General features: G+C 41.5%; 1 protein-coding gene across 5 annotated transcripts in view; it reads right to left on the reverse strand.

The window, feature by feature from the left end:
- IFT88 (intraflagellar transport 88) overlaps window positions 1-13,459 on the reverse strand; it is a 63,533-nt gene that overhangs the window by 1,330 nt on the left and 48,744 nt on the right. For 3 of the 5 annotated variants that reach the window (XM_068420067.1, XM_068420074.1, XM_068420059.1), the window contains 2 exons: window positions 7,392-7,487; window positions 6,371-6,700 (listed from right to left, as the gene is read on the reverse strand). The exons of 1 other annotated variant lie outside the window; for it this stretch is intronic. In XM_068420067.1, the coding sequence (XP_068276168.1) occupies window positions 6,579-6,700; window positions 7,392-7,487 (218 nt within the window). In that variant the 3' untranslated portion in view covers window positions 6,371-6,578. Of the gene's footprint in view, window positions 1-6,369; window positions 6,701-7,391; window positions 7,488-13,459 lie in introns of those variants that run through there. One more of the 5 variants, XM_068420082.1, reaches the window with a different exon arrangement.

Raw genomic sequence — 13,459 nt, forward strand, 5'->3', positions numbered from 1 at the left:
AACATAGCTTGATGTGGTATCTCATAGGAAAGAAATACTAATTTATGTTAAAACACGACAGATTTCAGCCCCTAACACTCACACTTTCGTACATACAAACACCAAGAGGCATATAGGTAGTCCACCGAGCAGTCAGACACTGACATCTGTATCCAGGGTCTATCCAGGATTGCTTGCAATGACATGGAGGACAAGGGGCACCGGTTTTTGAGCCTAATCCCTACACTTAACTGGGTGCCGGTTTTGGATGCATCTCATTGTACCCATCAGGACCTGACAGTGATTAATCTCTCGTTCCTGTTCCACCTCTGTGAGTCAAAGTCTCTGCTTCAGATCTGGTTGTCCTGAGAAACTGAAGGTAGATGTGTGCTAGGGTCTTGAGGACCTGCTACTCTAGATGTCAGCAACACATGCTATTTTTATAGCCCTCCTCCTGCTGGTATTTTGCATCCTTGTGTTCACATTTCCTTACCATTCATATCAGTATAAACATTTTTATTAGTGTTCTATATCCTTAGAAGTTTCCTGGGCTTCTGTTTTCTAATACATTGTAGGGACTTTTGTACCTGCTGGCAAAAAACAACAGCCACTTTTCATGATTCATATGTGTTCTTCTCGGTAGTCTCCCAAGCTTCTGGTGTTGCCCTTTAGTATTTTAACAATATATTGTTGTAAACTTTCCACTTCCCTGGCCCAGAATTATAAATGAAGACAACAGTTCACCTTCTTCTGTGCAATCATTTAATCTATGAATCCCCGGAAAGGTGATGGAACAACTTGTTCTTGGTGCTGTCTCTAGGCACATCAAGGATAGGGGGATCATTAGGGGCACTCAGCATGGCTTCACCAACGGGAAGTCATGCTCAAGCAACTTGATAGCCTTTTATGAGGATGTTACCCGGTGGATAGATGGTGGTAAAGCTGTGGATGTGGTCTATCTCGATTTCAGTAAAGCGTTTGACATGGTCTCCCACAGCATCCTCGCAGCTAAACTGGGGAAGTGTGGTCTGGATGATCGGGTAGTGAGGTGGATTGTGAACTGGCTGAAGGAAAGAAGCCAGAGAGTGGTGGTCAATGGGACAGAGTCCAGTTGGAGGCCTGTGTCTAGTGGAGTCCCGCAAGGGTCGGTTCTGGGACCAGTTCTATTCAATATATTCATTAATGACTTGGATGAGGGATTAGAGTGCGCTGTCAGCAAGTTCACTGATGACACAAAACTGGGAGGAGGGGCTGACGCGCCGGAAGGCTGCGCAGCCATTCAGAGAGACCTGGACAGGCTGGAGAGTTGGGCAGGGAGAAATTTAATGAAATATAACAAGGGCAAGTGTAGAGTCCTGCATCTGGGCAAGAACAACCCCATGTACCAGTACAAGTTGGGGGCAGACCTGTTGGAGACCAGCATAGGGGAAAGGGACCTGGGGGTCCTAGTGGACAGCAGGATGACCATGAGCCAGCAGTGTGCCCTTGTGGCCAAGAAGGCCAATGGCATCCTGGGGTGTATTAGAAGGGCTGTGGTCAGCAGGTCGAGAGAGGTTCTCCTCCCCCTCTACTCTGCCCTGGTGAGGCCGCATCTGGAGTATTGTGTCCAGTTCTGGGCCCCTCAGTTCAAGAAGGACAGGGAACTGCTAGAGAGAGTCCAGCGCAGAGCCACGAAGATGATTAAGGGAGTGGAACATCTCCCTTATGAGGAGAGGCTGAGGGAGCTGGGTCTCTTTAGCTTGGAGAAGAGGAGACTGAGGGGTGACCTCATTAATGTTTATAAATATGTAAAGGGCAAGTGTCATGAGGATGGAGCCAGGCTCTTCTCAGTGACATCCCTTGACAGGACAAGGGGCAATGGGTGCAAGCTGGAACACAGGAGGTTCCACTTAAATTTGAGGAAAAACTTCTTTACGGTGAGGGTGACTGAACACTGGAACAGGCTGCCCAGAGAGGTTGTGGAGTCTCCTTCTCTGGAGACATTCAAAACCTGCCTGGACGCGTTCCTGTGTGATATGGTCTAGGCAATCCTGCCCCGGCAGGGGGATTGGACTAGATCTTTCGAGGTCCCTTCCAATCCCTAACATTCTGTGATTCTGTGATTCTGTGATCCTGATATGATCCAATCATCTTCACATTCTATTTTATTGGATTCTGGTGAGCTTCATGGTGTGCCTTACCATTCCTTATCCTCCCTTATTCACCTTACATTATCCCTTTTTAACCAAAACAGGCGGGAAAAGTTTCAGAGGAAGGCGGAGGGAAACTTGGCACTGATAGGAAAGACAGAAGGAAATCTACTGAGTAATGGAAAAAGGATTTCTTTCACTTTTACATAATAATCTAAATGTTCTTTCTGGGGGGTTGTCATGTGGCATTCAAAAGAAAACTGAGCTGTGCAAGAATAAGACAGACTTTTTTTAGTAAGTTCATGTTAATAAGAAGAACATTTTCTGCCCAGTTCCATCAGTGTGTTTCATCCAGTGTTAAACACTGAAATGTACAAAAACTACACAAGGTTTGTATCTTCAGTCTTACATTGTTACTAACAGTTGGAGAAAACATATGTCATAGCAGGAGATGGAGTCTCTTTTGCATGATGAAACCTGAATAAATGTTTCTGCTTGAATTTCTGGGATCAAGGTAGAATTATTTAGCTCATGCAGTGTTTCCACTCCTGTGGTTTCTGAGACCTGTCTCAGGACTGAGGGTGTCCTCCATGGCAGCAGGGAATGCAACTCACATTGCACCTGAGCTAATGCCAACCAAGCTAGCTCCAGGACAGGGGCAGGGTCATCACATCAACACAGCACAATAATCATGTATAACCCAGATAATTATTTTAGACACAGCACCCCACTAGCACGGCCACACTTCCTTTGAGGCCCAAGCTGCCTGAATCATGCAGGTGTGTTCATCTACCAATAGCCTGAGGCCTTCTCTCCTGAACGGATTCCAGTTATATTAGCCCCCATCAGGGATCACTCTCCAGCCTTGAGTCCAGGTGAGATGTCACATCTTGTGTTCCCCCCCACAGAATGTCTCACACAGCAGAAGGAGGAGGCTGCACCTAAGCTGCTTATGAAGAATGGTTCCTGGCCCAGGCTAACCTTTGGATCATGCAAGGGAATTGTCTGGGAGATGATTGCTAATAGTCATGGGCCAAAACTGTACCTGGGAGTGTGCTACTGGTCTTACAATATGGATGGTTATACATCAGCTCCTCTGCTCTGGGCCTGCCCTGGCTATGTTGCAATTCTAGTAGAGACGCAGCCATAGTTAACATAGTTTTGAAGGAGTTGAACCTGGGCTAAATAATTTTGACTGTGAGCAGGATTTATTATTTCAGTGTTGGAGCTGGATCACATGGCTTTCTGTCAGCTCAGAACAAGCTCAACTGTGCTTGCAAAATAATATGCAAACACATCATAACCCAGAGCATTATATAATCAGATCCTCATGCTATAGGAAACAACATGTTCCAGAAGATCCCGTGAGTTTGTGCAGGACTGGAACAAAAGTGCAGTTCTTTGTTTGTAAAACACAGAATTTTACATAATGTACAGCTAGGCATCTGGGCAAACCAAACCAAGAAACTGCTGCTGATCAAAATCTGATGTCCATAGGAGTGTTTCTACAGACTAAGTCTGCCTGTAAACCATATTCCAGATTATTAGCGATTCATACCACTTTATCATGGACACGTCTATGCGATTGCAATGTCTGATGAGATGCTCTACTCAAATGGTTTTGTGTTAGACCATGACAGTATCTTGCCTATCTTCTTTGCACTGTTTCACAGGTTCATCTGTAGTCCCTGCAATGGTCCCAAATACTTTCTCCCCGTGATTAGTCAGATACCTGATTAGTCAGATACCTGATTAGTTCAGATACCTGAACAAGTGCCGGGTCTTACACTTCGGCCACAACAACCCCATGCAGCTCTACAGGCTGGGGGAAGCAGTGGTTAGAAAGCGGCCCGGTGGAAAGAGACCTGGGGGTGCTGATCGACAGCCGGCTAAACATGAGCCAGCAGTGTGCCCAGGTGGCCAAGAAGGCCAATGGCATCCTGGCCTCTATTAGGAATAGTGTAGCCAGCCGGTCTAGGGAAGTGATCGTCCCTCTCTACTCGGCAGTGGTGAGGCCGCATCTTGAGTACTGTGTTCAGTTCTGGGCCCCGCACTTCAAGAAAGATGTTGAGGTGTTGGAGCGAGTCCAGAGGAGGGCGACCAAGCTGGTGAAGGGTCTGGAGGGTCTGACCTACGAGGAACGGCTGAGGGAGCTGGGGTTGTTTAGCCTGGAGAAGAGGAGGCTCCGAGGTGACCTTATTGCAGTCTACACCTACCTGAAGGGAGGTTGTAGTGAAGTGGGAGTTGGCCTCTTCTCCCGGGCAACTAGCGATAGGACAAGAGGACACAGCCTCAAGCTTCGCCAGGGGAGGTTGAGGTTGGACATGAGGAAGAATTTCTTTTCAGAAAGGGTTATTAGACATTGGAATGGGCTGCCCAGGGAGGTGGTGGAGTCACCATCTCTGGATGTGTTTAAGAAAAGACTGGACATGGCACTTAGTGCCATGCTCTAGTTGACAGGGTGGTGTAGGGGCAGCGGTTGGACTCGATGATCCCTGAGGTCTCTTCCAACCTGGTTGATTCTGTGATTCTGTGATACCTCATTCCACTGCAGTCTGTAGCTGGAAACGCTCCCTCCTGCCTGGCACATTGCATCCTGGAGGTCCAGGTCGTTTAAGACTGCAAGCCTGACAGAAAAGAACTACGATGATATCCAGGAATACATCATCCCATAACCAGAGCAGTAGATACAGCAGCACTGAAGAATGGGCAAGAGAAATCTGGGTCCCAAGTGTGACTGTAAGGTTAAATCATCTGCCTGTGCCCTTCTCCTAGAATTGTTCAGCAAGATTGCGTTTCAGTCTCCCCTCCTTTGTCTTTCTGACTGGCGTTTCATTGACAATACTAAAAATATACACTGCTGTATTGTGTGTCAGTGCCAAGGTTTTGGCAGTGGTGGGGCTGTAGGGGTAGCCTTGGTGAAGAGAGGTCAGGGCTGCCCAGTGCCAGAGACAGCAAGTCCCTGCCAGCTCTACAATGGACCCAGAATATACCCCGCTGGCAACAGTACACAGACTCTGCGTTCACAGGTGTGCACTGTCTTTGGACTACTGTGAAGGAGTGGAAAAAAAGTAAAATGGTAAAGTCTGCAGTGAAACTGGGGATTCACCAGAGCCAGAGGAGGCAACATATTTCTGTATTTCTCATTCTAAAAGATGCAGAAGGTCTCCTCAGCTGAGTTGAACAGTCAAAAAGCCAAAGACTGCTCTGGCTTGGCACGTTAGCATTGCAGTGTGGTATCCAAGTTCTTTAGCCACATAAGCCATCCATTCTTTCCCTTTCTGACCCTACCTGCAGCAAAGGTCATCTTTTTTTCCTTTCTGTCCTGCTGCTAAGTGAGAACTGCAGCACAGGTGAGAGATTTGCAGAAATAAGACAGGTGGCATCCACTTCCTTCTCACACTTTTTTCCATTCTCTAGAAGGATCAGGCCCCAGAGCTTACCATGTCTTTTTTCTTTGGTGAGCTCCTCAGGATGTGCCATAGACCACACTGAATGCGCTCTGGTTATACTACCAAGCGGAAGCCGTTGCAGTCGAGACAGACAGAGTGCTGCACCAGTATCGTGGAAAACACGTTACATGTAAAGCAGTTCATTAACTGTACCATAAAACCCACAAGATCACATTCCTGCAACAGTGCCATTGAAGAAGTGTGACTTCAGACCACTTGCAGAGACATCTTACGAGACCAGGCAGATGTTTTTAATACCTGAAAAAAACATTCCATGAAGATATGAAGGGAACTTTCCAGTGCCACTAGTCAGGAAACGGTCTAAGCACCAACACTGAGAACGAGCACTGGAAATTTTAGAAGACCGAATCCTTGCATTTAAAAGTGTAATAACCAAGGTCTAACTATTAAATCAAACTCATACCAATGTTTTAAAAACAAGTTCCTGCCACCTTAGTGTACTAGTTTTGCAAGTATTTGTTAGGAAATTCTGAACACCTGACTAATATTTTAATGTCCATAAAGTTATATAAATCAGGAACCCCATGTTCCTATTTAACATGTCTCAATGACTTCAGATCAAATTTGTTCAGTTCATATGCAAAACGATGACTTCTGTAACTAACATCTTTGCACTTACTCAACCCAGGCTGTAAAAAGCTACCTCTGTGTAGTCAGTGCCACAATCCCCAACATAAGATTCAAAAGCTGACATCTAATTAGCAATTCTGAACAAACTAGATTGAAATCCTGCCCACTCTGACCATTTGAAATAAAAACCCCTCATCTTTGTAATTGCAAAAATACCCAGGAGATTGCCAAGAGCAACCCCAGCATTACTTTTAAAAAAATCAATTGTAAAAGACACTGCAACTTCAGATCCATGTTTTTAATATACGATACCATATATCCATGGTATTTCACAAATATTTTATCAAAATCCACTATAAAGTCATCATGGATGAATTTTTTTTGCTAAAAGTTTTAAAAGGAGTAAAAATTATGAGTGGACCATATGCTATTCTGGAAGCAAATCCTCTCCTAGTTCTTCATCAGCGAAGTCATCTTCCTCAGCTCTTTTTCTTGCTGCAGTTTTTGGTCTTTCTGCTTGTGGGCCAAGTGGATCTACGTAGTAGGCATCTAGGGTTTAAATAAATACATTTGAAACAGTTTCTTGCAAGTAATTTTAGCTTTGTTTCAAACATAGACAATCAAACACAAGAGTGGCGTTTAGCATTACGCATCTGTAAGGCGTCTTTGAAATGCAGACCAGAAGGAGCATATGAACACTGAAGGAGAGCAAGATACCACATTTGGGAAGCAAGGCATGGCACAAGAGGAAATTACCTGAGTGCTAGTGATGGAAGCGTTTTTCCCCTTCTTTTTTAAAAATAAATTTATCTTTATTTTATTATAGTGATTGAGTGACATAAAGACTTCGGAAAAGTGCATGGAACAGGAAGACTGATGAGTTGGTTAAGGAAGGGCATTTTAGGAACCATATCCCACATGGATTTGGGATTTTAAACCCTGTTGAAAATTCAATCTTAGTGAAGAACTTATGACTGCAGAACCACAAGAATTGACTAAAGGATATAGCAGACAGATATCAAAAGTAATAAATATTTACATGGGCCACATTTCTTAACATTTACAATTACTTTATACTGAGCTCTGAACAACGAAGCTAAAGCCATTCTTCACATTTATTTCATGGTGAAAAGTGTTTTCCTAATTGTCTAATTATACATGCTCTTCCAAGAACTTATTTTTTCCATCTACCCTCTCTTTGAGGGCCAGGAAAATAAGAAGGTATAAGATGCCCACTTGCCTATTTCTTTACTGCTGCTGCTTTCATAGGGTTCACTTGTTCCAGGCAAAGCTTTTAGTTTGGCACTCAGTCTTTCCCCTTTGGTACCACCACTATCTGCACAGGGGAAAAAAAAGTTGAAGACAAATAACATGCTGCTATGTTCTGTGAAAACATGATACAAGAACAACATAAATTCAGCTACTATCTGTCAAACAAGATTTGGATGAAACCATCTTTTCATGATGGATACAGTACTCATTTGTAAGAGTGGTCATTAAAACACAATGGACACTGTGTCCACACGTGTGCGTTTTAAGAAAAAAAATATATACAGCTTGAAGTAAACACATTCAAATATTTCTGCTTCAAATGCTGACATTTCAGTTGCTTATAAATTACAGTCACATTTTGGGAGTTAAAATAAGCATGATAAATATAAACACTGTCACAATGTATATGGACATTTCATATGTCTGTCCTTACTAATATATTAGTATGATCCACCTGCTGAATGCTGTCAAGGTTAAATACAACACTAACTTTGCTTTTAATTAGAAGAGTATACTTGGCACATGCTTTCTACATGGCAGGCAGGCACAGTCCATGTATACAGACCATCCTGGCCCTTCATCTTGCTGTAAACACTGTGCTGGCAGCTCAGTTTGCAGCAGGGCCCCAAGGAATGTGTCGGCCCCAAGGGCTGCCTCGTGCCCAGACGAAGTCAGATTAACATTCTCTTGCCACAGCAGTATTCCAGACACTTTAAATATTCTGTTCGCCTCTGAATCTCTTTTTCACATTCATGGAAAGCTTTCAATCTTGTCTGCTACAACAAATTTTTATGCAATTTTTTTCTCCTAGGAGAAAACATTTCATGTTTGGCTTGGTATATTTACAAGGCAGGACATGCCATGCAGCCAAATACAAACATGCTCATTCACAGTATGAAACAATGCTGTTATTAAAAGTCCTCCGTCTGTAAGGAGGAAAAATGGGTTTCATTCAGCAAACATTAATTACAAAGTCTGGAGATGGTGACACATTTCCATTGTCTTATTTACTATAAATGTTCTTTTTATAAATATTGTTACTATTTTAAAAAAAAAATCTTCCACAAAGATGACAAACCTTTATTTCTCTACAAGTACTACTGCAGACTTCAGGTTTACTCAGCCCTGAATTGGAAGACAATGTATCTGCTCCAAGAAAGATCTAATGCATACAGTCACATGTCAAACAGTTAATGTGTTTACAAGATTACCACTGAAATTTCAAAGCAAGGAAAATCTGTTTTAATGCATATCGACTTCTCTTGGATCAATTCTCACTGACAGGTTCCATGGCAGAAGTGAATGCTTAACGAAGGATTTGAAGAAACTGAAAGAAATCAGCAGGTTTGATTGGGGGTCTCAACCAACGGGCTGTGAAATTACAAAAGGGCCGCCTCCTGATTTCAGTGGGCTTTGGACAGGCCTGCGCAACAAGGAGGTGAGTGCTGAGCTTCAAAAATGGTGTGGATGAAAACTTTTTGAGGATAGTTTAGAGGAGAATATAAAATGTTTACCAGGGAGAGAAAGAGTAGGATAGGAGTAGGCACAGAGTCTTGTGCAGTGGAAAACAAGTAATTTACAAAATAATGAAGAAAGTTGGAAGAAGAAGCGAGGAGATGCAAAGATAGGAATGATACAGCAGAAACTGCACTAGGGGAAGATCGAACTAGTCAGAGCAACTCCATAGGTTTAATTGGTTGGTTCCAGAAAGGAAGAACTGGGTGTAATGAAAATAAAAGAGGAAGAAGATGGTGTATCAAAGGTTTTCAACTGTGAAGGAGGAAAACAAAGGGGGTTTAGTGATACTGCAGAGGAAGGTGAAAGATTTTATATTAACTAAAAGAAGAAAAAAAAAAAAGGATGGTAGGCAAACCAAAATGTCTCAGATAAACTAATACCCACAAGTTGCCTGTGTATCTTACTGCCCTAAAACAAACAATTGAAAACAGAAGCTTTCTTGGACATCCTAGGACCCTTAGGTTTTATTAGGGCTACATCCAAGAAGCGAGTGAAGCAGTAAGTCCAAAAGTTGAAGCCAAATTTCCCCCCCTTTTCTCTCCCCATCCAGTGGATGCCCAACCCTTTAAGTATCTAAACCTCACCAACTGCCCCCCCTGCATAGCTTTGAAATTCCTTAAGCACTTATTGCTGTGATTGAGTTGCCCCAAATGGCCATCCTGAGCAGCAAGATACCTGCAGGATGTTCAGCCTTCAACCTTGGTGCCTATGAACCAATAGAGTCAATGGAATTGTGAGTGCTGCTACGCTTTTCACACAAATGTAGCCTTTTTGGCTTCAGACTTGATTCAGTTGCCCAAACACATTATTTACTGCCAGTTTAATGAACAGAACCAGCTCACCAAAGGGTCAGATTAACGCTAGAAATAGTGCAGGGGAAGCAGCAAGATCATATGACCATGAATGGGAAAGAAAAGAAGTGCCGAGGCAGCGTGTGGACTGTTCCTTCCAGAAGCAGCAAGTTATTCGATCAGTACATCCCACCTTGACTAAATGCATGCTGGAAAAAACTATGAAGACCAAGTGTCTATGGACACAGTGTCCTCTTAAGCTTAAGCAATAAGAACATGTGGATGCGTTACTAGATTGGATTAAAGATCTATCTAAACTGGCTTACTGTCCATACAAAAGAACAAGATGCTTAGGGAAAAGCATTGTAAGTAGAGCAAGTATATACAGTAGCTCTCCAAGAATAATTTCGAAGCCTCCAACAATTTGTAATCAAACGTGTGTTTGGGGGAGGGGGCGGCTCTTCATATTTAATAATGGATTGATGGATTTCTTCTCCAAGAACTTGTTCAGTCCCCCCTTGAGCTCCTGTGAAATTTCTGATATGTTTAAAACTAACCCAATGAAAACTTTTTCTCAAGTGGATCAGCAAAGTAATGCAGCTCACCTTACCTCTATACAACCATTATATCTACAGCAAGAGTGAAGGGAACGTTAACATCTCTTTTGGCAGCAGCCTACAATTAGTTTAAATTAAGCTAATATGCAAAACCACATCAAGTTTCCATGGACTGCACTATGCTCTGAGCATACCTAAAAATGTGGAAGTAGAGCATCTTTCATTTTAAAGTACAGCTGGAAAAGAATGGGAGGTGGTTGACACCATCTACCTTACATGTAGATGTCAGACAGCAGCTCAGGAAGACAGAGGTCTGGCTTCAATGCCTTCCTTCACCTGAGGGAGTTCAAATCCACAGATCCATCTTTCAGGAGGAGTGTCCTAGTTGTTGAGCCATTTGGGGTAAGGTTTTTCTTGACACTCTGCCATGGGATACAGTATTTGGCTGCTAATATGGCAGCTATTAAAAATTCTGCTGACCATATAACAAGATCTGCCAGAAGTTTAAATCTCATCTTGAAATTACTTTTTGTAGTTCTGTTTGCAGATAAATCATCTATATGTTTTTATTCAGTATCTATACGTTTTTATTCAGTATCTATACGTAAAGAATTTGGCCAATGTTAAGGAATATAAGCTTGCAATGTAGACTTCAGGATTTTGGTATCCTACAGTGAAGAGAACTTCAGGGGAGGAATTGTTTTTAAAGCATTTTATCACAGACATGCATACTTTTTGGAGGTGAGTTTTACAGTTTCTACTCACCCGTTCCCTGCCCACCCCCATCCCCCCCCCCCGCCTCCAATCCAGGAAAAAGATTTTATACACATTCTAGCTTTTGGATTATGGGAATGAAACTAACTTTCACTAAAGTAATACACAGAAGAAAACAAAGCTAACATTGGGACAAAGGATAATAATAAAAACTCTGGATGAAAAGCTTTTTTTGTAGTTTTTCTCTACTAATAGTACAGCTTTGAGTGTTAACATCTGTCTGATTGCACCTGCAATCAAAGGATTACAGGTCGACATTTCTCAAACTGCAAATTAATTCTATATCTGCATTACTCTAGTAACTGTAGAAACATATGCTCCTAATTAAATAAAGTTTTTGAATAATGGAAGACCACTGCTGAATTAAATTGCTCTCTGCATGTAAGGAAACCTTCATGCAATTAATACATGCTCCTTATTTATTTACTTACTGTGCTTTTATTTAAAAAGTATGTTATTACTGTAGTTCACATGGAGGCCTGTCCCAGTGTACTCACTCTGGGTTGATAATGTGGACACATAGACATAAACTGACTGCAGGAACATGGCTCCAGATTTCGGTTGAAAAAATAACTGATTAAGCAGAGTTGGTCAAGATGTTTTTAAAATCTGATTTATAAATATATTTACTCTATAAAATGATTATACTTGAGACTTGGATTATCATGCTGACATTATCTTCCCCTCACAGTCTGTGTTCAATTGCCTTAACTGGGAACTATGCATATAAAGACACAAATAATATACTCTGCATGCTGATATCTTTTACAGTGCATTCCTTCCCCTCATCGGTTTAAAAGTCATGCCCATAATGTTATATTTAAGATATGTAGATTATTGTATTATAAATATGATATAGTTATGTATTATAACATATACTTATACATATATACATATATATACATATACAATATACTTATACATACTATACTGATATACTCACAGTATTGTAAGTTTTGTTCATTCAGATTTGTTCAATTTCCTACAAAAACTAATTTGAACTAATTCCTCCACATACAATTTCGAGGAAAAAAGAATCAAAGTATAAAACTTAGTTTTTAAAAAAAGATTAAGTTTATATGCCAGAATAATGAAAAAAGCAACATACTGCAAAAGTAATCCTATTTTGGAATAATCCCATTTTATGCAGTGATATCTAGCAAAAAAGATTCTAAATCTTTTTAAGTGTTTCTGTACTTCCTACTTAGCAACATACCTGTGTATGTATCACTTCAACCCATAAAATACACACTATTTATATTTATTCTTTAAAGGACTCTCACTAGTTGCTATTACAGTGATGAGACTATGGCAATAGAAATTCCTCCAATATCACAAAGGACATAAGTTAGAATTTTTAGTACCATTTTACTCACCAGGAAAAGATATCAAAGGGTAAGGTTGTTTGGTAATCTGCCTCCTCTGTAAAATGTTTACGTAAAAAAATGCATAGTGGGCTAAAGTTTTTAAAGACTGCACTAAATCCAGAATGTGTTTAAATACAGCTCTGCATATCTTTTGTATTTGGGATGAAGACACCATCTTTGGAGAAGAGAGGGCTTTGGTTTGGTTTGACCAAAGAGAACAGTAAGTTCAGCATAGCAAGCAGAATATTACATTAAAACAGAAATGGCATGGGAAGCAGATGCAATTTTTAAGTCCACTGCAGTTCATCTTGATATGAAATTCTGTTGAATGAAAATTGTTTATGGTGTGTCAGTTCAGCTAACTCCTTAGGTGAGTTCAGATACAGAAAACAGATTAAGATGTTCTCTTTGCTCAGATATTTTCCCTGTCTGTTTATTAAAAAAACCCCTTTCTTTTTGTACACACAGCCAATGGAACCATCCCACAATGATTTGTAATTAATGACGCATCAACAGGCACACAAAACCTGGAAAATATAAGTGATTGTGAAGTCCTGGCTGCAGAGTAACAGGAGAATCTCTTGCCTCTATCACAGTCAAGGTTATTTGGGATGCTTATAGCCCTAACATCTATAATGTGCTTCCATATTACATGAGGAGATTCCTATGGGCTGGTAAAAGGTGTTTGAATATGGGATGTTTGTTTGGGATGGACAAACCCATTTCTCCACTGACATCATCACAGGTGAAATGAAAAAGGGAAAAGACACATAAATTATTCTTGTGTGGTTTCCTTCCCAAATTCATCTGGACAGGCTCAGGTAACAAGGAGAATGCGAAGTGCTCAGCCTTTCGTCTTCTGAATTCAACACTGCTGCTTTGGGCTCCTGTCTGAGACTGCGTGGCTCCTCTCAGCCAGTACACAACTTCCTTCTCATCCAGTACACAACTCCCCATTCAGAGAGCTGGGTAAATGCAGAGACCAAGTGTAAACACTGCTTATGGTAATGTATTCCTTAAAGTCATACT

Source organism: Nyctibius grandis, chromosome 2 (genome assembly GCF_013368605.1).
Source record: "Nyctibius grandis isolate bNycGra1 chromosome 2, bNycGra1.pri, whole genome shotgun sequence".
NCBI classification, from domain to species: Eukaryota; Metazoa; Chordata; class Aves; order Nyctibiiformes; family Nyctibiidae; genus Nyctibius; species Nyctibius grandis.